Raw genomic sequence first — 24,884 nt, 5'->3', positions numbered from 1 at the left:
AATCAGTGACGAGGGGCAGTATTTTCAGGCGCGGTGGAGTCGTGACGTAAGCAAGCAGCAACAAGAGGCTGGTGAAATTATGGCGGAAGACGTTAGCGTGGATGCAGCTGAAGCGCCAGTTTTATCAGAAATTGACAACATTTCTTTGTTAAAAGAAGAACAAAGAACAGCAGTGAGTTGTTTTCTGTTGTACTGACATGTCTACAGTCGCCATGGTTCACGTTATGCAGCTTTCTTTGGAGTTAACTCTCGGTAGCGGCTACGACGTCACGTGTTTTGTTGCTCTGATTGGCCCGTAAAGATGTGACACACAGAATGTTCATCCAATCACCCTCTAAGGATTTTTTCAAAGCCTCTGCCCTTTCCCAAACACTGTCTATAAGTGGTTTACCAGATGGATGTGTGAAACAAATTCATCAGGCGTGTCAGCTTACACACTAACTGCATTCAGCCTGTTAGTATAAAATATTCAAAAACTCAAAATTGCTCAGTTCATCTGCAAATTTCTTAGCGCATGTAGCAACTAATTCACAAAGTAAGCACTAGCTGCCACAGGCATTAAAAGTGGTGCAATTTTAATCCAAATGAACCCCAAAGTCTTTTGTCAATATAGTGAAAAAAGGAGCTAATAGCGTGCACAAATGTCCAGCAAATCCTGGGGCTTTCAGCGGGTTGCAATCATTCTTTGTGGATCTGCCCCTTAGGTAGGTCTGGTAGTCTGAATTTAAACTTTAATTTAACTGACTAGAAACTAAGGTATCTATCAACATCCCTACTAAAAACTAAATCCAATTTAACAAAAACATCTTGCTAAGTTTTATACCGCTTCCTCTCCAGATGACCAGGATTCACCCTCTACTTCAGACTCCTCAGAATGAACAAACTCCCCCTCCACATTCCTGGACAACATTTGCTTCATCTCCTTGTTCTCTGCTTTACCAGCAAAGGCTTTTGTTGAATCAATGTCCACCTTTGAGTTCTCGTAAGCCCTGTTTGTGTTCTCCAAATTCCCCCAGTCGGAGGTGTCAGCAAGTCCTTGATTCCTATTGGTTTGCTCGGCTGCCTCATTACAGGCATCATCTGGTTGATAGGTTGCACCGGTCTCCAGGGAGGACATCCAGAGGTCACTTTGTACACCAGAGCTGAAGAAGCCATGGAGGCCTTTGTCTTTGTCATTTATGCTCAATAATTCGTCAGACTCTTTCACACTGAAGATGTCATTTTTCTCAGGTATGCTTTCAGGGGACATCTCAAGGGGTTCTGCTTTCTCTGCCATAAATTCTTCCTTAAAGTCAGCTGATTTTGGCATGTTATCCCAGCTTTCATTCTGATCTCTCATTTCAAACTGACTCTCCAGGACGTCCCATTCAGCTGTTTCAGGAACATTTGGGAATTCCTCGCAGTCCTCAACATCCTTGATTTCTTGAGATACAGTGGATTCTTCCACAGCTACAGCCTCCTCAGTGGGTTTAGCCACTTCCTGCAAGTTTTCTAGGCCTGGTGACTTTGGCTCCTCTTGGTTGTCTTCATGACTAGGCATGTCGAGGAAGTCACCAAAGCCGGTTTGATCTATTGGATCGGCATGTGTCACCATAAAAGTATTATGTTCCTCCTCCACTTGCTCTGAAGCATCTTGATCTCCACATTGAGCCAACTGGTCTGTTTCTCTTTGAGGCATTACTGGAGGTGAATCACTGAAATGTAGATTCTCAAAAGGTTGGGATATAACTGAAGTGAAAGGTGAAAGTTCATGGTGCGTTGCCACCTCAGGCTCTGCACAAGAAGACGTATCATCTGTCTTGGGTTTTCTGGCATCTTCTTGCACTCCAAAGGCCCAGTCAGACTTAGTCATCAGATGCAGAATATCCTTACTCCTGCTGACGTGCTGCTGTGCAAAGTGAGTGCTGTAGCTGTCTGTGGCTAGGTTTTCTAATTCCTGCTCTACCAGTCTGTCTGTCTCCAACTCCTCGTCATAGTCCACCATGGTTTTGGTGAGGTCTACGGTCCCTACATCCCAGTGTCCCTCACTAACTTTCCTAAAAAGCTCTTGAGCACTTTCATTTGCATTCGCCAGTGTAGCTTCTTCTCTTCCAGCTCCACCATTGCCTTGGGTATACCCAAGATCATACTCCTCATCCAAAGCTTCTTCACCTTCTGCTTCTTCACACAGATCTTCCATAGTGCCAAACTTCTTTGACTTTCCGTCCCCCCACGTTCCAGTTCCCGCCTCTCCTACCTTCTTTTCCTGTTCACCTTCACTGGACTCACTTTCATCCATGTGTGACGCATGAGTGTTTGCATCCGTCTCGTCACTTTTGTACCGAATCAGAGGACGGGTATCGGCGAGAGTGTTTTCCTGAGCATAGCTGTCGCTCTCCAGCTCTGTCCTCCATGACACGGAGACGTTTGGAGAATCGTCATCTTCTTCGTTGTCAGAAAGCAGGGCATCATCTTGGTCTGGTGCAACATCATGGCCATGATCATGAACTTCAGTGTCCAACACTGAAGAGGCGACATTTTTCTGCTGCTGTACATCCGGTTTCTTTCCATGCTTCTGTTCTCTTGCTGATATGTCCTCCTCTGGTTCTGCATGCTGCAGTTTTTCTTCTTCTGTTTTCATGCCATCGTCATTTCGTTCCATCTTCCTCTCTATTACACTGTCCCACGTATCCATCTCCTCTCCATCTGGGTACAACTTATCTTCAGTATCATTCTTATTATTTAGAGGGCAGCTTAATTCTTGCCTCACCTCCGCTGCATCTGCCTTCAAGATGTTTTCATCTCCACCATCTTCAGGCTCACATTCAGACACTGGACTGCTGGTTCTGGATCCAAAATTTGGTTCCCGTACAGCCTCTGTTTCTGAATCTGAGGTTTCCCCTTGTGCATGCTCTGCATACTTCTTCTCCTCCCATGCTGAAATGGGAGCACATGGCACGTCCAGATCTTGTTTTTCTGCAGGTATATCCAAAGGCACATCCAAGTCAGAGTCCTCAGAGAAACTGTGAAGCTCTTCTTTGATTTTGATGCTGTACGGTGTGAAATTTGGTGCATCACACTGATCCTTTAAGGGTGCCTCTCTATTCTGGTGACTGATAACAGACTCAACCACTCCAGCCTCTTCACCTTCTTTGTCCTCGGTTGCTTTAGCAGGAGCCTCCCATTCATTAGGAGGCGACAGAGGCTCAGCATAGGTGACTTTCTCTTGAACCTCCTGTGGTCTGAAATTTTCAACAGCTCCATCCTGCAGTATTTTTGGATAAGGAGGCTCTGGTGTTGCTGATGCTGGTTTTATGGACGTCCTTGGACTTTCAGTGTGAGTAACAGGCTTTCTACTCCAGATTGGTGGTATAGTTTTGACTGTTGGCCCTGTTCCTCTTAAGCCACGCACAGATGAATGGGAAGTGGTTCTGTGGCTTGCAGACAGCTGGTAATTCCTTTTAACCCCACGAGGATTGAGAGCTGCATCTGTGGAGGAAAAAAAGCACAGCTCATGAATACACAATGAACAAGGCTACTGTAAGGGCTGCATTGATGTGTCTTCAAAATGACACTTAGCAGTTCTGCCAAATAAAGCATATCCTAAGATATGTGTGCCCTCACTCATGTTTCAAATCATCCTGTTATCTCAATGTGGCAGAGATGCTACGAAGAACCTGCCACTCTAGTTTTCGTTCATTCATCAAAGCATTTTCTCATTGGTGACTGGACACTAATGGGGAGATATTGATCATCATTTCCTCTCTCGGCTGTCTAAGTTACCGGACTTAGCCATATGGCCCAATAACCTTTGGGGACCACATTAGATGGCTTACATTACAGGACCCAAAGAGTCTACGTAGCCCTCTCAGTCAGGACCCCATCTTCAGTCAGACTGATGTGACAACAGAACAAGGAGCTCTCAGGGTGAAACTAGATATTAACTATAGAGATGCATGGACATCAATGTTGGAATCAAAGTGGAGATAAAGGGTAGGATTATGGAATATAGTTTTTTTGCAGTCACATGATCTTGATGACGTGTGAATGCCAAATCCCTGTGTACATTAAGTACAATCTCTGCACTTTCCAAAACTGGATTTTTTTTATCCTTCTTTCCTTCTTCCTGTTGTGGAGTGGATCAATATCACAAATTCCTCCTGGCATCTAGTATTGTCTAGCCAGATGAAGGGAGACAAGAATCTAGAGGAGTCTAGTACTGAGCTAAAGCGCCTGCTTAGCCCCTTTAACGTATTAAAAAAAAACCACTCATTTTGTCATAAACATGCTTTTAACCCTTATAGCCCTAAGCAAGTTTAAACCAATTTGTCTTACTTAGACTTCTTGTCTTATAAAGATTGTAAAACATTAACCCTATGGTGCACAGTCAAGCTCATAACATAATTTCTTTTAAGGACACCCTGGGCTCTAAGAATACTGTAATTGCCACTTGAATTTTTAAAAATTTAAGGAACTATGAAGTCATAACTCAAAGATGTTTATGTGTGTGACCCACAGTGATCAATAATGTTTTCTCATCTCTTGGTGACCAAAAAGTGATAAAATAATCATTCTATGACAAGTATTTAAAATACAAACCTATTTACCAAAAAAGAGCATGCACTTCTTTGCACTGGTTCTGTTTGTGCCATTATTTAAAGCAGTTCCTGTCTGCAGTTACACAGAGGGACACGTCACAGACTCTCTGTCCCTAATATGAGATATTTAGGCCGTCACCTGCATGATCAGCGTAGTCATGGACCCATAGTTTGGCAAAGCATGACAACCCGCCATTGGTCATCTTAAGCTGGGTGTACGCTGTGCGATTTCAAGCCGACCGTACGGCAGTCGTGGCAGAATGTCAACTCATACTGTGTGACTGAATCGCTTACGACGCACGACCATTGCACACAACCTGAGTGCTCACACTGTGCGAGTGAAGTTGGGACGGACTGTGACAGAAATGCGCGGAGTTTCTTTTTGTCAAAGTCTCACAAACTGAGGGTGAAGTGTTTCCAGTCATATTCTCAGTCTCCTGCTGTCGCTCTCTCTCTCTATCCCACACACACAAGCATCATCACCATCTGTGTCAGCTGCAGGTCCGCAGGTAGGAATGTTTCCTGCTCATTTATTTCCTTTATCATAGTGGGGGTGCATCAGAAAGTCCCTCCAGCTGTTGTCATGGTAATTTAGGATGTTTAAGGACAGTTTACCAAGGAAAACAATCCCCCAAAGTTGTTAATTCTGCTCGCGTTTCTGCTCTTGCTGTGAAGTGTCTGGAGTTGTATGACCAAAATATCAAACATGCCAGAAATCCATTCGACCAGTCGGGAGCAGGTTGTCAGGTCCTAGTTGGGCCGTGGTCTGCCGTCCTACCCCCCTGTACACAGCACAACAAATGATGCCCAATCCGTCTGAAAGTTGGCCCAACTTCAAAGTGAGTCATGCGTCTCAAAATTCATGGCTGAATAGGAGGAAAATCGCACAGTGTACACCCGGCTTTAGCCTGCACAAAGCATCGTGGGATACAATCTGAGAGTTAGCATGCAAAGCTAGCAGCAGAAGAGGGATTGATAAAGGATAGGAAGACGTTCAGTATCAGACATAGCAGTGTTGATTTAATCTTCAAATATCCTGAAGTCATCCAAGTTTCAGGCTCACTAGAAAAGCTTCTGTAGGGGCTACTAAGGCATGGATAGCATCATTAGAATGGCACAATGAATGGCTTCAATGGGAGTAAAAGTGGCTACAATTTATCGGTCAAAACCTTTTAATAACCTGTGTCTTTTCTTCTTGTTTGAACAACAATGGTCCCACAGTGTTAACTGACACAATGGTATATGTACTGTTAGCCAAAAAACCCATGTGGAGTACGCAACAGAGTGATGATGTGCGGTTCTCCAACGCGCCTTTTTATGAAAAAAGTTAACTTTACAGGGCTGGACAGACTTCAGCTGAAGAAACACAGGCAAGATTGGAGTTTGTTGTGCTTAACCATGACAAAACTGTCTTGACCGCTTTGTAGAAATGGGCCATAAATGAGCGTTGAGTTATACCACTCATCCAAGCTTTAGATGGAGGCCTTGTTTTTTATCCATGCGTGCTTCCGTTTCTCTGTTAGCTCTCTAAACATTTTCCTTTTTTTTTTTTTTTTTTTTTTTACAAAAGCAGCTTAAGAATGTTTTTATTCTGTACTTCACTTGATAAAAAGCACAAAACATGGCCTTTTGATTGTCTTTCTCTATGCAGAAATTCCATCTTGCCCCCCATCTGCACCTCATCTGCAAACAACCTATTCTGAGAATAGTGTATGATTTCAGGCAGTCACTAACATTGTGGTGGTGTGCTTTTTTACTTAAATTACCTGTGATGGAAATATTTCTTTGAGAGATGTTTCCCTGCAGGCTTTCACCGTCCAACAACGCTCTGTGGAGACAGAAAACAAACAAAAACATCAGATTGAAAATTACAATCTTAACATTTTAGTGTCTGAATGACAACATGCTGCTGCACACAGACGAGTGGATTTGTGGAGGACTGAAGGGCGACTTTTGTTGCTCTTGTGCAGCAGGAGCAGACTGAGATCTGTTGTTATGGTAATGAAGTGAAGGGCCAGGCATTGAGGAGCCATCTGCAGCGCACAGACCTCTGCCATCAATTCCTCACACACCCAGACGGGACACAAGCATAGCGACACACATGATGACAGCAGATATTATGAGCAGCCCATGCAGCACTAATACCAGTCTCTGTTCACACTTCACCCACAGCAGTCTGCATGCAAGCATGATTTAATTTAGCTGTTTAATGTCTGCATTCACCCGCGAGATCCAGCTTTGTTAAAGAATTATATATCACAGGGGATGCAATTCAACATATGATACGGAAGAATTTCAAATGCACTGAATATAGCTGAAATATCCCCGGGTTTTCCTTCTGCTGCTACTCTAGACTCCCACAGCTCATAAATCGGTATCTGGCTGAAAGGTGAGGGTCAATATTTTGAAGAAAGGGGGGAGAAGGAGAAAGGAGACACCACTATAGAAATGCATAATGCATAAGTGACTCTGTCAAAGGCAACGGAGGCTGCTGCTTCAGAGCTGCAGTCTAGACAGCTGTGGACAGAGTTTAGCACTCGTCTGCAGCGATCCTGAGCAGCAGGCTCAGTGTTTAAACTCATCATCTCAATCGATGAAATATGAGAAGATTAGCTGTGTGAGTGTAGATTTTTATGCAGCTTTATAAAAATCTAACTGGTGGAATTTAGAAGACACTGCATTTCTGTGCTATTTATCAGACAACCCTAAGTCCATAAAGTTGGGGCGGTGTGAAAAATGTAAATAAAAACTGAATGCAATGGTTTTCAAGTCTCAAAAACCCATATTTTACAACAAATGAGATGTTGAAACTGAGACATAATGAAACATATTGGCTCATTTTGGATTTAATGGCAGCATTACATTTAAAAAAAGTAAGGACGGGGCAACAAAGGCTGGAAAAAAATGGCAAATGGCAAAATGGAAAACTGTTCTGTGGTCAGATGAATCAAAATTTGAATTTCTTTTTGAAACCATCCAGCTTACACACCATCAATGCTGCAAAGAAGATAGAGGTTTTAGAGCAACATGCTCCCACCAAGACACCGTCTCTGTCAGGGAAGGCCGTGTACATCACAAACCATGTACAGCAACCATCACAACAGCATGGCTTCACAGGAGAAGAGTCTGGGTCCTGAAATGGCCAGACCAGACCTTTCACCAATAGAAAACATTTTGAACATTATAAAAGGGAAAATTTGGCAAAAAAAAGACACAGGACTGTTGAGAAGATAGAATGGGACAACATTCCTCTCTATAAACTCCAACAGGTCTCCTCACTTCCCAGATGTTTACAGAGGGTTGTTAAAAGACGAGGGGATGCTCCACAATGGTAAACATGCCCCCGTCCCTAAGATGCGTTGCTGTCATCAAATTCAGAATGTGCAGATATTTTTCATGAACTGGTAAAATGTCTCAGTTTCAACATCTGATAAATACAAATAAAAAATGGGTTTATACTGACATTTTACACAGTGCCCCAACTTTTTTGGAATTGGAGTTGTAATGTAAAGTTTTGTTTGATCTTTGGAGACATGCTGTTTCATCTTCTTTATATTACAGAAATCTGCTCATCCTGAGTTGAATCTAACATTATTTTCTTTAAGCAAAGACGCTGCAGGTCTCAGAAAAGGTTGCACTCAGGGATCCAGATGGCAGTTTGGTCCTGTGCCCCTGGTCCCGGGACAATAATCCTCCAGATTTGACTCAGACCTGTGGCTCCTTCCCTGCTTGCCCTTCCTGAATGTCTATTTAATTTAAGACAGTGATCCTCAACATGTGGCTCTTTTGTGAGGATTTGTGGCTCTTTTATGTCTAAATCTGAAATATTTTTTCCTTAGAAAACCATAAAAAAGGAAACTTTGACCTCAGAATTATCCATTGCAATTTTTTTCACACTTCTACGGTGGGCTTTTATTGTCAAACTTAATTATCAACCTTTATTTTATGTCTGTATATTTCCATTGTCCTTATTTGATATTTTTTGCCCTTTTTTACCCTTTTTGCCACTTGAATCCCATTTATACTCTTGTTCACCAGTTTTTGCCTCTTTTATCCTGCTTTTTGCAAACTGCATTTCTTCCCTTTTTGCCACTTTTTCCCCATTTAAGGTGGCTCTTGTCACTTTTTCCCATTTTCCCAACCTTTTTGCTGCTTTTTACCAAATATAGTTACTTTTTACTCATTTTCCCCCACCTTTTTGCTCCTTCTTACCAAATGTAGTCATTTTTTACTAAATTTCCCCCCACCTTTTGCTCCTTTTTGCCAATTTGAGTCATTTTTCACTCATTTTCCCCCACTTTTTTGCTCCTTCTTACCAAATGTAGTCTCTTTTTACTAAATTTCCCCCTAGCTTTTTGCTATTTTTTGCCAATTTTACTCATTTTTCACTCATTTTCCTCCACCTTTCTGCTCCTTTTTACCAAACTGAGTTACTTTTCACTCATTTCCCCACACCTTTTTGTTTCTTTTTTGCTATTTTTGCCATTTTTTTTTTTTTACCAATGTTTTAAAGCTTTGTTGACCATTATTGCCACTAGTAATCCATTTTTTTATGTCTCACCCATTTCTGACTCTTTTCTCCACATTTTTGTCACTTTTCACCCAGTTTTTGTCTTTTTTTTTTGCCTATTTTAACCCGTTCACCCATTTTTGGCCACTTTTTTTGCAGCTTTTTCCCCTATTTTGCCAGTTGTAACTTCTTTTTATCGCCACTTTCGCCCACTTGTCATCTCTTAGATTGTGGCTCTTGCAAAGGTATGTTTCAACAGTTTGGCTCTTTGGTTGATCAGGGTTGAGTAACGCTGATTTAAGATCTTAAATCAATAGTACCTTCTGCTTAAAAGATCAGAATCAGCATGTAAGTTTGCAGCTGGAGCACAACCATATAATGAGTTCAATCATTCCCTTCACCTAGTTTAAAAGAAAGTTTTTGAAAATTAGTTTAGAAAAACATTATTTAGTGTGCTCCCAAGAAAGCACGACAGAGGAGGCTTTTAACAAACATCAAACATAGGTAACATTACATACAACATTCATCCCACGCCTGGCTGACTTCAAACAGCTCTGTTACTCAGATCTTCTACCCTGCTTAACTTTGAATGCTTTACATCACAGTGTGAAGTCAAGGCTTCTGCTCTATTCAGCTACAATGACACTTCATTAAAGCCACCCCATCATGAAAAGTCAAAGTCAACACTGCTGAGTTCTGAGGGAGAAAACTTATCTCTATCAATACCTCTCTGCTGATGCATTTTAAATGACAAGGACTGAAAAAAGGCTTATAATAATGTCTGCTTGATCTCAGCACCTTTGATGGAAATGTTTAACAGGATACAAAGCTGACATGTAAGGAGGCAGTTAATAAATGAAGAGACAACAAACACGGCAGGATCCTTTGCTCTGGGATGAAGAAGTGAGGAGAAATTTGTTTTTACTTTAAGAGGAAAGATCTTTCATTTACACCTCGGAGACTTCCCTTTCTGAAGAATATTAGTTTAACATGCAATGTTGAGTTCAACATGTCACAGAGTTAAGAAGCTGGAGTAACTTTACGGGTTCTTTCTGCCACTTTCTCTTCGATATCTGGGTCATTAGCAGCACAACAAGGAGTCCTTATATTGACTTCTATGGAAGCCCTCAGACCAGTGTTTCCAGACTCCCCCACACCTATAAGCCAGTCATACTTAACAGTGGCTTTGGAGCCACATGTAGCTCTTTAGTGATGATATGTGGCTCTTTTATGTCTTAATTACCCACACTGATGAAATCGGCAGGAGTTATGTAAAGGGTTCCGTATCTCTGTTTGTTTGTTTCTTTGTTTGTATGTGTACAAGATAACTCGAGAACGGAAAGTCGTATCTTCACCAAACTTTCAGGGAATATTGGGATAGTGACAGGGAAGAATCGATCAGATTTTGGTGATGATCCACGCACCCGTTCGGTTTTTGTCAGACTTCGAAATTTTGAACACCATAATAATCAATGGGAGCGTGAGTTCCTCAGTGGCGCTGCTTAGGCGTGGGTCTGCCACCTCAGAAGGCCATTCTAGTTTGAAATATTATTCCCTTAGAAAACCTTAAAAAAGGGAAGTTGTCTGTCTCTATATGTCAGCCCTGCGATTGACTGGCGACCAGTCCAGGGTGTACCCCGCCTCTCATCCAGTGACAGCTGGGATAGGCTCCAGCCCCCGGGCGACCCCCAATGGGATAAGCGGTGTAGAAAATGGATAGAAAGATGGATATTTCCATTGCACTAACCCACTTTTGCCCCATTTTTTTACCATTTTCACGAGTTTTTTTTCCTGCATTTTGCTCTCTATGATTTTTTCCCCATTTTTCCCACCAATTTGCTGCGTTTTCCCTGTTTTAGTTAACCTTGCAAAGCAAATGGAAACGCCAATTCCGTGTTTCTCACTGGTGAATCTGTCTTCCAAGCTCCTGTCTGAACAGTTTGAGCCCGGTTAGAACATGACAGGACCAATCAGCGTGGAGGGGGAAGTACTTCCAGGCGCAGCAGAGTTGTGACGTGAGCAAGCAGCAACAAGAGCCCGATGCAATTATGGCAGAAGAGCTTAGTGTGGATGCTGCTAAAGCGCCAGTTTTATCAGAACCTGACGACATTTCTTTGTTAAAAGAAGAACAGAGAACAGCAGTGAGTTGTTTTCTTGTCAAAAACGACAAAAGTCGAGTACTTACATGTCTACAGTCGCCATGGTTTGTGTTATGTAGTTCTCTATGGAGTTTAGTTCTCACGGTGTACTAAAGTGTAAAATTATGGTTTATGCTGCCATACTTCACATATTTTTGACCTCATTTTGAAAAAGGATGGTTTATTTGCAATCTAGGACAACAGCACTGCTTACCCACAATCCTGTGGGTAAGATCACAATGATGTCTTTAATGGGTTGAGCCCTTTGTTTGTGAAATTTCCACTGCTAGTAGTAAATTTACAGTCCTTTTAACACCCTGTTTCAGGAACAACATGTTTATCCTCGACATGTGTTTGATGATTTCTATTGTAGAATACTTAGCATTTTTGCAAATATTAGATTTAATTTTTTGCCTTCTCTAGAAACTAGAAGTTTTAAAAAATAAAATAAAACATTTCAAACACGTCATTGTTGATCAGATAAACTCTTTTACCCTTTGCTGATACCGGCTCTGGTTCCTTTAAACCCCAGCAGGATAATCTGTTACTGTAAGCATTCAGTGATGGTCTGACTTTAATAAGAGATGATTTTTAAACTCTAGAAGTCATATTTCTTGGCACTGAAGCGTACCTGTATGTCGCCACCTCCAGCCCCAGTGACATCTTGGCCTGCAGCAGGCCTCGGTTCTCCAGGAGGATACCCTCGATCTGCTGGCCCAGCTCCTCTTTCTCCGCCTCCAGGCCTTCCAAATGCTCCTGCCAAAACAGGAAGAGAAAAACGGAAAAGGAAGAGGTTAAAAAAAGGTATGAAAGCACTCTCACAGAGACAGAAAACGGGTAAAAATAAACTTGCTTTGTGCTACTGTTGGCTCGCTCAGATGATGACAGAATAAAGGGCCAACATCTTCACTTCTTTGTTGCCAGGCAGTATTGGGCCCAGCAATTCTCCAAACACTCACTCCAAACTAATAAGGCAGTGTTACTCAACCCTGCTCAGCCAAAGAGCCAAACTGTTAAAAAATACATTTAAAATGAGTTAAAGGAGGCAAAAAATGGTCAAAAGTGAAAAAAATGAGTGAAAAGTGACTAACATGGGCAAAAAGCAGCATTGAACAAATGGAAACACTAATTGCAAAAAGGAGGATTAAAATGGCGAAATGGGTTAAAAGTAGCAAAAAATGGATTAAAAATGGCAAAGGGGGTAAAAGTGGCAGTAAAATAAGTTAATGGTGGCAAACGGTCAAAAAGGGGCAAAATAGGCTTAAGATGGCAAAATGTCAAAAAGCGCCAAAAACGTAGCAAAAAAGACTAAAAAGGGATTAAAATGGGCAAAAGGCAGCACAAAGGTGGGAAGATTTGGAAAAAAAAGTCTGCAAAGAGCAGCAAAAAATGGGAGAAAATTTGGGATTTGATGGCAAAAGGTAGCCTAAATGGGCAAAAAATGGCAAAAAGCAGGAATAAAGTGGCAGAGAGTGGTGAAAAGTGACAAAAAGAAGTGGCAAATTGTGTTAAAATCAGCAACAACAACAACAAAAAGATTAAAAGTGGCAAAAGGGGTTAAAGTGGCAGTAAAAGTAAGTTAAACATTGCAAACATGGTTTAAAAGCGGCAAAATAGGCAAAAAATGTCAAAAATCATCAAAAAAATGTACCCAAAAAATGACTAAAAAGGGTCTAAAATGGGCAAAAAGGTGGGAAGATTTGTAAAAAATGGCAGCAAAGAGTAGCAAAAATGGGAGAAAATTTGGCTTTTTATGGCTGAAGGCAGCTTAAATGGAAAAAAAATGGCAAAAGCAGGATTAAAGTGGCATAAGGTCTATAAGGTTTTCTGTTCTTGTGCTAGTGCAATGAGAGTTAAAATGTTATACAATAGTCCTGCCATGTGGCAAATCTTGGGTCTGAACTGGGCTTTAGACTTCCTGTTTGGATACAAATCTTCTTTTATTCTGAAAGAAATAAAGTTTAACATTATAAAATGAAAACCAGAGAAAAGGGAATTTATTATGTACTGAAAAGACAATAAAGGAGCAGTAAAAAGACATGTTCAATATCACAAGGTTGATATAAATTCTGGCTTGTTTTTAGTGAAATGAGACATTAAGGAGTAATGGTGGATTTATTTGACATCACTGTGGCTGCAGTGGCTTGTCCAACGTGTACTTAGAGGGCTAATAAAATATGAGATTAATCAGGATTGAACAAACTTAATGCACTAATTATAGCCCTTAATTGTGCTGCTATTTACATAACAGGCTGGTTTATTATCAGTCTTATAAATCACTTGAGCCATTTAGAGGAAACAGAGTTGTTCTTCCAGATGCTTCACCTTTCAGACTCCACTGTGACCCTGAACTAATCCCATCAGCCCTAACCCATAAATATTTAGCTCCCTGGTCCCTTTCAGACCCAAATGTTGTCAATCCATCAGAATATTAAGAGGGTTCAGTGGAACCAATGGGAGCAAGTCATGAATGCTCCTTTAAGCCTTCAGAGGGACATAGAAACACATTATAGTGAATTAAAACTATGAATACTAACCACTGTTTGAGCCATCATTAAAAGTTAGGGTGTGCTCTCTATGGGTCCTTGAGATTTAAACAAAGGTTGATGAAATACTCCAACTGCTTCACAGGAAAAAAGACAGAAACTTGTTACAAAAATACGTGGTCAACAGAGGAGGAAAAACATCATCTCGTCTGTAAGTATTTGATCTTTATTAGACTCTAACACTGGTGCAATCCACACGCAATGTCACCACAGGAGAGTCAGCTCATGGGAACGCTGTTATCAACTGTTCACATTCTCCTGTGGTTTGTCATTTCATCATTTCAGACTCTGTCTGTTTGTGACACACACTTCTGAAGCTGTCAGAGATTACACTTTTCAGGAGGAACACAGGACGACTCTGAAGACTGTTTATAGACAGAAGGTCCCAGAGTTGATTTTTGCTTTTCCATGGAAGCAGCAGCTTTATTCCCTAAAAAGATTTCAGTGATGGGAATGGATTCTGTAAATCGATCCTGGTTTTAGTCTGGATAGAAACAGAGGTGGGAGGTAACTAAACACATTTACTCAGATATCTGTAACAGAGTTTTTGGGCACATTTTGAAATCAGTCATTTTACTAAAGTAACTTTTAACCAGAGTAACTGTACTGTACTGTACAGAATGAATATTACACAGAGCCCCACCTTAACCGGCTAGCCAAGCAACAAATATTATATGATTTTTACAAATATCTTTGCATTTTAATGTGTTTTTGAACCACAGTTTCCTCATTTATGAGCAGTAAGGTTAAATGAAATTCACTTGCATTATTTCACAGTGCTGGACTACACCATTAAAGGGAGGAGCATGGCCTGTCTTTATTGTATTTTATTTTATTTGATACAAATATCAGTCTGTTGATGGTTCATTTAGTCGCTTTTGATTTAAATTACTAAGAAACAAATAAATAAAAACACACTTTTCATTGCCGGCTTCTCTAGGGCGCTTCCCCACTGTGGACCCAGGAAATAAGTCCCCTTTTCCCCCTCTGCTACGCCCCTGGCCTGGAATCTTCTGCAGGAACATGGATGTCTTGGAGGGCTGGTCTCCTAAAGGTCTTGGAGTAAGATGCTTTAGGATGTAGATGTTTTCACTGATGACTTTCTAAACCATGACTCAGGATCTGTTTTTTATTGTTTTTATGTTTAATGTTTCAGGTCTGTAACTCTGTTCACTGTGCTGCTGCCTTTCTCAGCCAGGACATTCTTGTAAATGAGATTGATAATCTCAGTGAGGCTTTCCTGGTTAAATGAATCTAAATGATTAAATATGAGTCAAAATAATTACAAATAATCTTAAAATTGTTCAGTGTTTATAATGGTAGCACAGCATTAAGATATTCTAATCAGTAAATTTACAACTGAGATAAAAGCAGATAAATAAAGATAAGTCATTCATACGGGTTCATGCATCATGTTGTCATTCTTACATTTAGGCCTGGCCTATCAGACTAGTTTATGTTTGATATAGATAATATTGTATAGGTTATGATATGGACTGGTTTATTGCTTGTTTGCTGAAAAATACACAAGATGAGGCATTTAAAAAACATAATCGCATGTTAAATTGCAAATGCAATATAAAAAAAAACCCTTCATAATTATATTAGCTTCCCAAATCTTCCAGCCCTGGTAGCTACTCGGTACTTAAAGTAAACTTTAAATTAGATACCCTTTACTTTTACTTGAGTCAGTTTACAGGCCAGTACTTTGACTCTGCTTTTACTGGATCAAATGACCCACACATGTACAGGACGTGCCAGGTCACCTGTCACTCATTTATACTAGACTGTATTAAAGAAAATGCTGCAGGGTTTTACCCATAAGCCAGCTGAGGTATTGGGTATTTTTCTTGTGACTATAAGGTCTGGTTGTTGCTCTCTGGTTCTGCCAAGATTTAAATCAATATTTTCTTTTTAACTTACGCATGTCATCAGAGTAGGGATGCACGATATTATCGGCCTGGTATCAGTATCAGCAGTTATCAAAATGTCTGCTGGTATTTACATCCGAAGTTTTTGGCGGTGAATATCCGCATATATCAACTGTAATATTTGGTCATATCTAGTAATAAATTAGTGGAGTTTTATGCTGAACCAACAGACCTGTGTAAGTTGAGGTCTTTTTCTTTTTTTATCCTCTTTTTTAAACTGTAAAGTGTGTTTCGAGAATTTTTTTTTTTCATTTTTCATCCTCAAACCTTAAATTGTGTTCAAAGGACTATAGTTTTAGTTATGTAAAACATATTTAACCCTTTATGACCTACCATAGAACAAGTCCACCAGAGCATATCTTTACATTTTTACATGCTGTAGTGCCTTTTTTCTGAGTATTTGAATTGGCTATACATCAATACAACCCTGAGAACCCAAATTTTAATGATGCATATGTGACAAATTAAAATACTCAAAAGTGCAAAAAATCACAAGAAAAATGAAAACAATTTTGTTTTTTTACACATTTTCCTAAAGACAGCAATGTCACAGCAGTATCCCTGAAAATTGTGATTGTACAAAAGTCACACAAGATCATTTCAAACAAGAAAAAATATTTTGAGTATGTTCATAACTTCATTTTTGAAATACACTCATCTTTATAAACTGTTACAAAAACGAAATTAAAAAATGAAATTTTGCTCAATTTGCAAAAAAAAAGACAGCATTTTTAGAAGAAATAAACTATTCAAAATAGTGAAATCAAACCTCTAAGTGTACCAGATTCTTTTGAGCATGCATTTTTTTGCAGAAGACCATGCTGAAACAATAACAAGTGTGACTGGTGACCTGCAAGAAAACAACATAATTATAGCCTGATTATGTTACATTGTTTTAGATGTGTGTGCTTTTTACTACATTTAAACAATAGAAGGAAGGATATTTCTAGAAGGAAACAGTACTCTGGAACACACTGAGTGTGTGGCACATTAGTGTAACTCCTCTGGTTTTATATGCAAAAAGAATTATTGTTCTATCTCATTTGGTTACCCACGGTTGAAAATAGATATGCAAATGGGAGTGCCGGTGATCCTGTAGAATTTAAAGGGTTAAATATCAGTTTCGATATCGGTTAAAATTAATCTGTAAATATCAGCACATCGGACATCAGCAACAATCTGATTTTGTGCATCCCTACTTCAGAATATTTATATTTCTGGACAGCTGCTCATTGTTCTTCAGAAACTTTATTTAACCCATGCTGCTACCAACCTCGGCCACCTTTTAAAAAGAGTTTACTTTTAATTTAATGAAGATTGTAAGCCTGTGTAAAAGCTGATTAAAAACATCATTTGTAAAATATTTGCAGAATTTTGAATCTTTCTCATCCAAGAAAGGGAAAGCTGTTTTTATCCTTTCTATCATTTTTGCGTTTTATAGATAAAGCAGGAATGCAGTGATGCATCGTTTTAACAACAGTACAGGCTGACATCAGCCCTGTAGATCAGAGATGTCAAACTTCACCACAGCAGGGGCCAAATTCTGAATTTGGGTCCAAAATGTGGGCTGGACAATGTCAACATTTAACCATAAATGTCAACCTCATTTTCACCAGCAATGAATTATGAGAGGAAAAAAAAACTGATCACTGATGAATGATTTTGAGATTTTAAACAGTAAAAGTGTTAAGTTTAAAGGCTCAAAATCTGAGACAACAATTCAAACTTATTAGCTCAAAAGGCATTTAAAGTCAAAATCATGTTTTCAAAAGGCAAATAAACAAGAAAGAAAGTTTGAAGCATATTTTTAATGGTCAAAATGTGAGACAAAAATTTTAAATTGTGAGTTTAAAAGGTCAAAATATGAGATAAACTTCCAAATCATTGGTTAAAAATGTCAAAAGCTGAGAAAAAATAATAATCATTTTAATTTAATTTTCTCAGCCAGACTCCAAAACTAATGCTGATGTTTTCCATTGCATCTTTGGTGCAACACTTCCACAACACCAGCATTTTCTCTCTCAGACCAGAGCTTATGAAACAGGTCACTTCCTCTAATCTTCCTTATTAATACCCTCTCAGAATCAGCAGTTAGGTGTGTTAAAGGCAGGAGTAAACTGAGTAAACTGACTTCTCATGCCACATTAATTGCATGGGTCAAAGTTAGTCTACAGCAGGGGTGTCAAACTCAAGGCCCAGGGGCCAAATCTGGCCCGTGGCACAGTTATACGTGGCCCGCCAGGCAGGGGCGTAGCACAGCGGGGAAAAGGGTACTGAATTGTTATTTTAAACTTCAGTATATGTGAAAGTTCATCTGTTCACGCTGAAGAAGGGCATTAGTTACTTAGGTTGACTGCCAATGCTCTAGAGCAGTGATACTCAGCGCGTGGCTCTGGATCCACATGTGGCTCTTCTATGTCTTAATTTTAAATATTATTCCCCCAGAAAACCTTAAAAAAGGGAAGCTTTTTTGCCCCTTTATACCATTTTTTGCCACTTTTCACCTATTTAAGCTACCTTCTGTCATTAAATACCATTTTTTTCCCACGTTTGGCAATTTTTGCCACTTTTTCCTGAATTTATTGCCGCTTTTTTCCGATTTTTGCCCATATATATGATTTTTTGCCACTTTTCACCCATTTAAGGTACTTTTGGTCATTAAATGCTACTTTTTCCCTACTTTTTGCCCATTTTTGCCACTGTTTCCCTATTTATTGCCACTTTTTCCCATTTTTGCTCCTTTTCACCTTTTTTTTGCCACTTTTCGCCCATTTAATCTACCTTTAGTCATTAAATACTACTAGTTTCCTATTTTTTGCCCATTAATGCCATGTCTTTTTGCCACTTTTATCCCATTTTTGCCCTTTTCGCCACTTCGCACCCATTTAAGCTGCTGTTTGCCATTAAATACCACTTGTTTTCCTATTTTTTTGACCATTTTTGCCACCCTTGAGTGCTTTCACCTATTTTTGTCACTTTTCACTCATTTTTTGCCTTGTTTTTGCCACTTTTGTACCATTTTTGCCACAGGTAACTCATTTTTTGCAACTTCTCATCCATCTTTTTTCATTTTTTATCCCCATTTTTGCCAATTTTCACCCATTTTTGCTGCTTTTTGACCATTTTTGCCAACTTTAACTTACTGTTTTTGCTACTTCATGCCATTTTTGCCACTTTTCACCACTTAGATTGTGAATCTTGCAAAGGTATTTTTCAACAATTTGGCTCTTTGGTTGAGCAGGGTTGAGTATCACTGCTCTAGAAAATGACATCTATGGGTAGGCCTGCTGTTCATAGGAGTATGGATGCTCTGCTCTTACCTGCAGCTCTTGGATCTCCTGGTCGTATCTCTGCCCCTGTTGGACGGCGGTCTTCTCCAGGTGCATCCTGATTTCCTGAGCTGAAGCAATCTCCTTCTCCAGGGCTTGGAGCTTCAGCCGGCCCTCGCTCTTCTCTTTCTCCACTTGGGTCAAACGGCTCCTGGTCTGGTTAAGAGACTCCTCCAGCTGAGCTAACTGGCCCTGATAGGCCTCTGCAGCCTCCTGCCATGTCCTGGTGGCCCTCTGGGAGAACTCCTCTCCCAGCTCAAGGAGGTTTGGGGTCTGGTGGCCTCTTTGCGTCAATGTAGGGGGCATTGTGGTTCTAGAAAGGGTCAGTTTGGCCTCTAAGTGGGCCACATCCTCCTGATGTGTTTGAATTAGGTGCCTCATTTCATTCTCAAGCTGACTGACCTTTTGTCTCAGCCAGACCTGTGCTCTCTGTTCCTCCTCCAGCTCCTTCCTGCCCCTCTCCAGCTTCGTCTTGGCCTCGAGTTGGGCCTGAGCCTCCTTCTGCCTCAGTAGATCCAAGGCTTGGAGCTCCTCCACCAATCTTTCTACCTCCATCTCCATGTAGACCCTGTCCTTCCAGGCTGCATCCACCTCCAGCCTCCCTCGGCGCAGCTCTTCCTCCAGGCCCTTCCGTCTTGTCAGAGCTCCATGGCTGCTGCGTCGTAAGGCTTGGATCTCCTGTGCAAGCTGCGCATTTTCTTCCTCCAGGTGTTTGACCCGGCTCAGGTAGGTCTCCAGGCGTCGGTTCAGGTTCAGCATCTGCTGCTTCTCCTCACCCAGATGAGGGTGCTGAAAGGTTTTATGCACACTGAAAAACTCCATGTCAGTGTTGGAAAATAGAGCGATTTGGCAAGCTGAGGCCTCACTCAGAGGTACACTAATTATGATTTGGCTTCCAACTGTATTTCTCTGTCCAGGCCTGAGTCTGAAGGGATGGTTTTTGTGTTAGTGAGGCTCCTAAGAGGCTCTGGGAGTGTGGCTGCCAGTAAGAGGCTTCCCTTTCATAGTGGAGTTAATGAAGGGGCCGGGCACATGGACAGGATGGGAGGAGGGGCGGGGGAGGAGACTGAAGGCCGGAGAGGGAGGGGAGAGGATGGAGAGGAAAGAGGAGATTCAAGGGGGTAGGAGGGTTGAAAGAGATGGGAAAGGGCAGAGGGAAGCAGTGATGTAATGCCCAAGATTAACTCTTTCACTGCTGATGCCTTCTTCAGCTGCAAGGAAAAAGTTAGGAGACAAAGACTGAAACCTTAATCTAAGGATATGCAGGATAAAACCTTTAAATAGTAATGCACGCTGTCCAATTATATGTTAATTTCTTACAGTGATTTTGCATTTTTCTTGAACATCCTTGCATGTAAAGCAGGGGTGTCAACCTCAATCACAGCAGGGGCTAGATTCTGACTTTGGGTCTAACCTGAGGGCCTAACAGGGTCAAGATTTAACCATAAAATGTCAACCTCTTTTCCACCAGAATGGAATTATGGGAGGATAAAAACTTAGCACTGATTATAAATGATTTTGATATTAAAAAAGTCAACATGATAAGTCTAATGGCTCAAAACCTGAGATAAAAAAAAGCCAAATTTATTGGTTCTAAAGGTAAAAACATGACATTTAAAGACAAAAAAATGCATTTTAAAGACAAATCTATGAGATAGAAAGTTGAATCATGATTTTTGATGGTGAAAATATGAGTTAAAGTCAAAATCATGAATATAAAGGTCAAATATGGGAAAAAACTCAAAACTAGGGGTTTCAAAGGTCATAAAATGAGATAAAATTCCAAATCAGGAGTTTTCAAAGTCAAAACAATAAGATACAATTCTTAATCATTAGTTTTAACGGTCAAAATAAGATATAAAAGTCAAAGTTAGGAGTTGAAAATGTCAATATGTGAGCTAAAAGTCAAAATCATGAGTTTTGAAAGTAAAATATTGCTCAAAATTTTAAATTATTAATCAAAAAGGTCAAAATAAGAGATAAAATGCAAAATCATGAGTTTCAATGTTCAAAATGTGAGATAAAATAAAAAATCATGAGTTTCAAAGATCAAACTTTGACTTCAAATTTTAAATTGTGATTCTAAAAGGTCCAAATATAAGACATAAAGTTAAAACCACAACTTTGAGTCATAATTGTGAGACACAACATTAAAAATATAATATGAAATATGAAATGGCCCCCGGGCCTTGAGTTTGACACCCCTGATGTAAAGCCTTTAATCAGATAGGAAGAGACATGAGAACATACCTCACAAAGAAATACGTGAACAAGGATGACAGAAAAGTGAGGCTGACGACTCCAGAGTTTGGATGCAATTTCAGTCTGAATGTGTACGATAAAAAAATAGAGCATAAAAAAGGCACGAGCTTTTAAGTTTTCCACTAAAGACAAGCATATGTATACAAGTTTTTAAATGTTAATTTCATTTAAGAGAAAAAAGCCATCCAAACTTACCTGACCCTGTAATAAAGAATTATCCCCCCACCATCCCAGTAAATCATGAATTAGCTGTGATGCCTGATTATTCACTTAAATAGAACCTGTCTGAGTAGTGAAGCAGGCTACAAGATCTCAACTCATCATGGAACCATCTAAAGAAACTCGAGAACAAATGAGAAACAAAGTTACTGATATCTATGAGTCTGGAAAGGGCTACAAAGACATTTCCAAGGCTTTGGGACTCCTGCCAACCCCGGTGAGAGCCATTATCCACAAGTGAAGAAAACAGTGAACATTGGTGAACCTTCCCAAGTGGGGCTGGCCAACAAAAATAATAACAAAAAAGGTCCCAGAAGAACCCAGAACAATATCTAAAGACCTGCAGGCCTCACTGGCCTCAGTTAAGGTCAGAGTTCATGACTCAACAATCATAAGGAGACTGGGCAACAATGGCATCATCATCCCCAAGACTTCTGGGAAAATATTCTGTGGACTGACCAGCCAAAAGTTGAACTTTCTGGAAGTGTGGAGTAAAATAACACAGCATTTCATTAAAAGAACATCAGACCAACAGTCAGACATGATGGTGGCAGTATGATGGTCTGGGGCTGCTTTTATGCTTCAGGACCTGGACCACTTACTGTAATAGATGGAACCATGAATTCTGCTCTCTAGCAGAAAATCCTGAAGCAGAATGTCCAAACATCAGGTCATGACCTCAAGCTCACGCACAATTGGTTATGGAGCAGGACAATGACCCCAAACACACCAGAAAGTCCACCTCTGAATGGTTTAAAAAAAAAACAAAATGAAGGTTTTGGAGCGGCCTAGTCAAAGCCTGACTTTGGTATGACCTTAAACAGGCTGTTCATGCTGGAAAAACCTCCAATGTGGCTGAGTTAAAACGATTCTGCAAAAAAAGTGGGCCAAGATTCCTCCACAGTGATGTGAGACTCATTTACAGTTATCAGGCACAGGTTTAGGGGGCGATGACTTTCTCACTAAGGGCCAGGTAAGTTTGGATGGCTTTTTCTCTCTTAATAAATGAGATCATCCTTTAAAAAACATTTTTTATATTTATCTAGATAATATTTGTCTAATACTAAAATCTATTTAATGAGGTGGAATATTCAAAAACATGCAAAAAAGTAAAAAAGAAACCAATCAGGAAAAGGGCACATATTTTTCACAGGACTGTATATTATCTTGATTTTTGTAAATTTAAGCCAAATTTCCCCTTGTGGGTATATTTTCCTTTCCTGAAGCAGGAGAAGTTTCACCTTCATCATTTACTGAGACACAATAACAGGAAACGTTACACTAAATGAGTAGAAAACAGACATTTCCTGTAACTTGAATGTGTTTTTAGAAACTCTAGAGCCATAACAAGTCTCTGGGACTGGTCAGGGCTCTGCATGCACACTTTGGTTGTCAGACTATGCTTTGCAGTATCTTTTTGGAAAACTGTTCACTTAATTTAAGGTGTGATGTCCTTAACCTTAAAAACAAATCACCCTGAAAGTTTCATATTCATACATGGTGTGAGTGGACTCAGATGTAAAGGAAGGTTTCAGACCTCTACATCTCCATCTAGTGGCAACTTTTTAAAACTACAACATCCTGCAGAACTTATTTCAAGAACACAAATCTATAAAGGCAGTGCTTTACTCTGATGAACTGTAACATGACAGGTTATAATAGCACATATTGTTGGGATATTAAATAATCTTTTAAAGTGCTCATACTGCAGACAAAACATTGAATAATATTTAACACCACTTCAGTGTTTACCGTTACAAACCCAAAGCCATCCTTCACTGTAGCTTATGTCTGTTTCTATTCTGTTTCATCACATATCTGTTGTTTTGAGTATGGTTATTGTTCAGAAGAGACACTTGTTTTAATCTGTTAACTTTTTTATTTTCACAGGTATGCGAAACTGTTGCATGCAAAACAAATGTGATGTGTTAAAATATGATACGGCATATCTTACACCACTGATCATCAACTGGCGACCCGGGAACCATATCAGGCCCCCCCAAAGCTTCCTGCCCAGCCCCTGAAAGATCATGAAATTCCAAAAAGAAGGAAAAGAAGATGTTTTGGTTTTAAGAGTAACCTTTGGCTTTAAATGTCTGCAGCTGTTAAATCCATCAAACAATTAATATTCAAATAGTTTGAGAATGGCTTCACATTTGATCTGTTTTTAGAGAAATTACATAATGAGTAGATATTTACAAAAAGGTTAATGTTGGCAGAAGTGCTGCATAAATGACCAGACAAAGTGGTGAAAGGGGTTAGAGTAGCAAAAAAGGGTGAAAAGTGGCAAAATGGCTTGTGAAGTGGCACAACAGGACAAAAATTGGATAAAAAAAAAAGTTGTGAAAAGAGTTAAAATGTGGCAAAAAATTGGTAAAAGAGGAAAAAAGACAAAAAAATAGTGCAAAAAAGTGATGGAATGGGTAAAAAAGTGACAAAATGGATAAAAGAGTGGCTCACAAGGGATAAGACATGAAGAAAAAGTGGTTTAAATAGGTTAAGGAATAGCAAAAATGGGTTGAAGAGGCAAAAAGTATCAAAAATGGGTTAAAAGTGGCAAAAATTGGTTTTTAAGTTACAAAAAATTGTTGAAAAAATGTAACGGAATGGGTTATAGAGTGAAAAAATAGAAGAAAAGTGTCAAAAATGGGTAATAGTGGCACAAAGGGGATCAAAAATGCAGGAAACAGTGGTTCAAAAGGGGTTAAAATCTTGCAAAAAAAAAAATGGGTTAAAGAGGCAAAAAGTGGTTAAAAGTGTCAAAAATGGGTTAATATTAGTGCTAAATCACAATTAGTGAGGGCCCATTCTCTGGGATTTTCAGGGGTCTGGCCAGTTCTGTTGTTGAGAATAAATCTGGCCCTTGTGCAAACGTACTTGATGACTCCTGTCTTACACCTTAATGTCCTACAAACAAAATCTGTCCTGCACAAGTTCTGCACACAATATTCCATCTCTACAGAAGAATTAATCAACAAAAGCAATATGCAAACAGAAGAAAACACCAGTGCAAATCCAAAAAGACAGCATGTACTGTACATTAACTGTACTGCACAGGTTTGCATAGGTAGGAGAAAAGATCCTAAACATAAGAATAGCATGACAATATAGCATGACCTGCAGCCATTTTATCAAAGCGTGCACAAACAAATATTGTAGTAGTGTATTGTCTACCAGTTGGTATGAAGGAGGTTTGTTATCAACTGTTTATGCTCAGAAGCAAAGGTTGAACTGACTGTGTTTGTGTTTTTAGGAAGTTAGAAGGCTAATAGGGAACATACTTCAACCAGACAGCCCTGATGTCGTCTGATCGGTGATTATATTTACCAGGCTCAACTTCTGCAGCAGAACTGGTGGCCAGTGATGAAATTT

At 39.8% G+C, this 24,884-nt stretch overlaps 1 protein-coding gene across 1 annotated transcript; it reads right to left on the bottom strand.

Annotated features, from left to right (window-relative positions):
* Positions 1–298: 298 nt before the first annotated feature.
* Positions 299–20,530, bottom strand: nes (nestin). Its single transcript, XM_041792533.1, has 4 exons — positions 19,023–20,530; positions 11,857–11,981; positions 6,344–6,405; positions 299–3,468 (listed from the first exon to the last, which is right to left on the bottom strand). Exons 1-4 carry the CDS (start codon positions 19,851–19,853, stop codon positions 818–820), a joined length of 3,669 nt encoding a protein of 1,222 aa, XP_041648467.1. The 5' UTR covers positions 19,854–20,530; the 3' UTR covers positions 299–817.
* Positions 20,531–24,884: the final 4,354 nt, after the last annotated feature.

This window comes from Cheilinus undulatus, linkage group 8 (genome assembly GCF_018320785.1).
Source record: "Cheilinus undulatus linkage group 8, ASM1832078v1, whole genome shotgun sequence".
Classification (NCBI taxonomy): Eukaryota; Metazoa; Chordata; class Actinopteri; order Labriformes; family Labridae; genus Cheilinus; species Cheilinus undulatus.
The sequence above is the reverse complement of the archived record's forward strand: the minus strand, read 5'-3'. Positions and strand labels throughout refer to the sequence as shown.

Excerpts from the sequence above, each read along its gene's own strand:
- nes (XM_041792533.1), bottom strand. The coding sequence starts at position 19,853 with ATGGAGTTTTTCAGTGTGCATAAAACCTTTCAGCACCCTCATCTGGGT. Across the intron at positions 11,982-19,022 it reads AGGAGATCCAAGAGCTGCAG|GAGCATTTGGAAGGCCTGGA; the intron begins GTAAGAGCAGAG and ends CTGTTTTGGCAG. Across the intron at positions 6,406-11,856 it reads CTGGAGGTGGCGACATACAG|AGCGTTGTTGGACGGTGAAA; the intron begins GTACGCTTCAGT and ends CTGTCTCCACAG.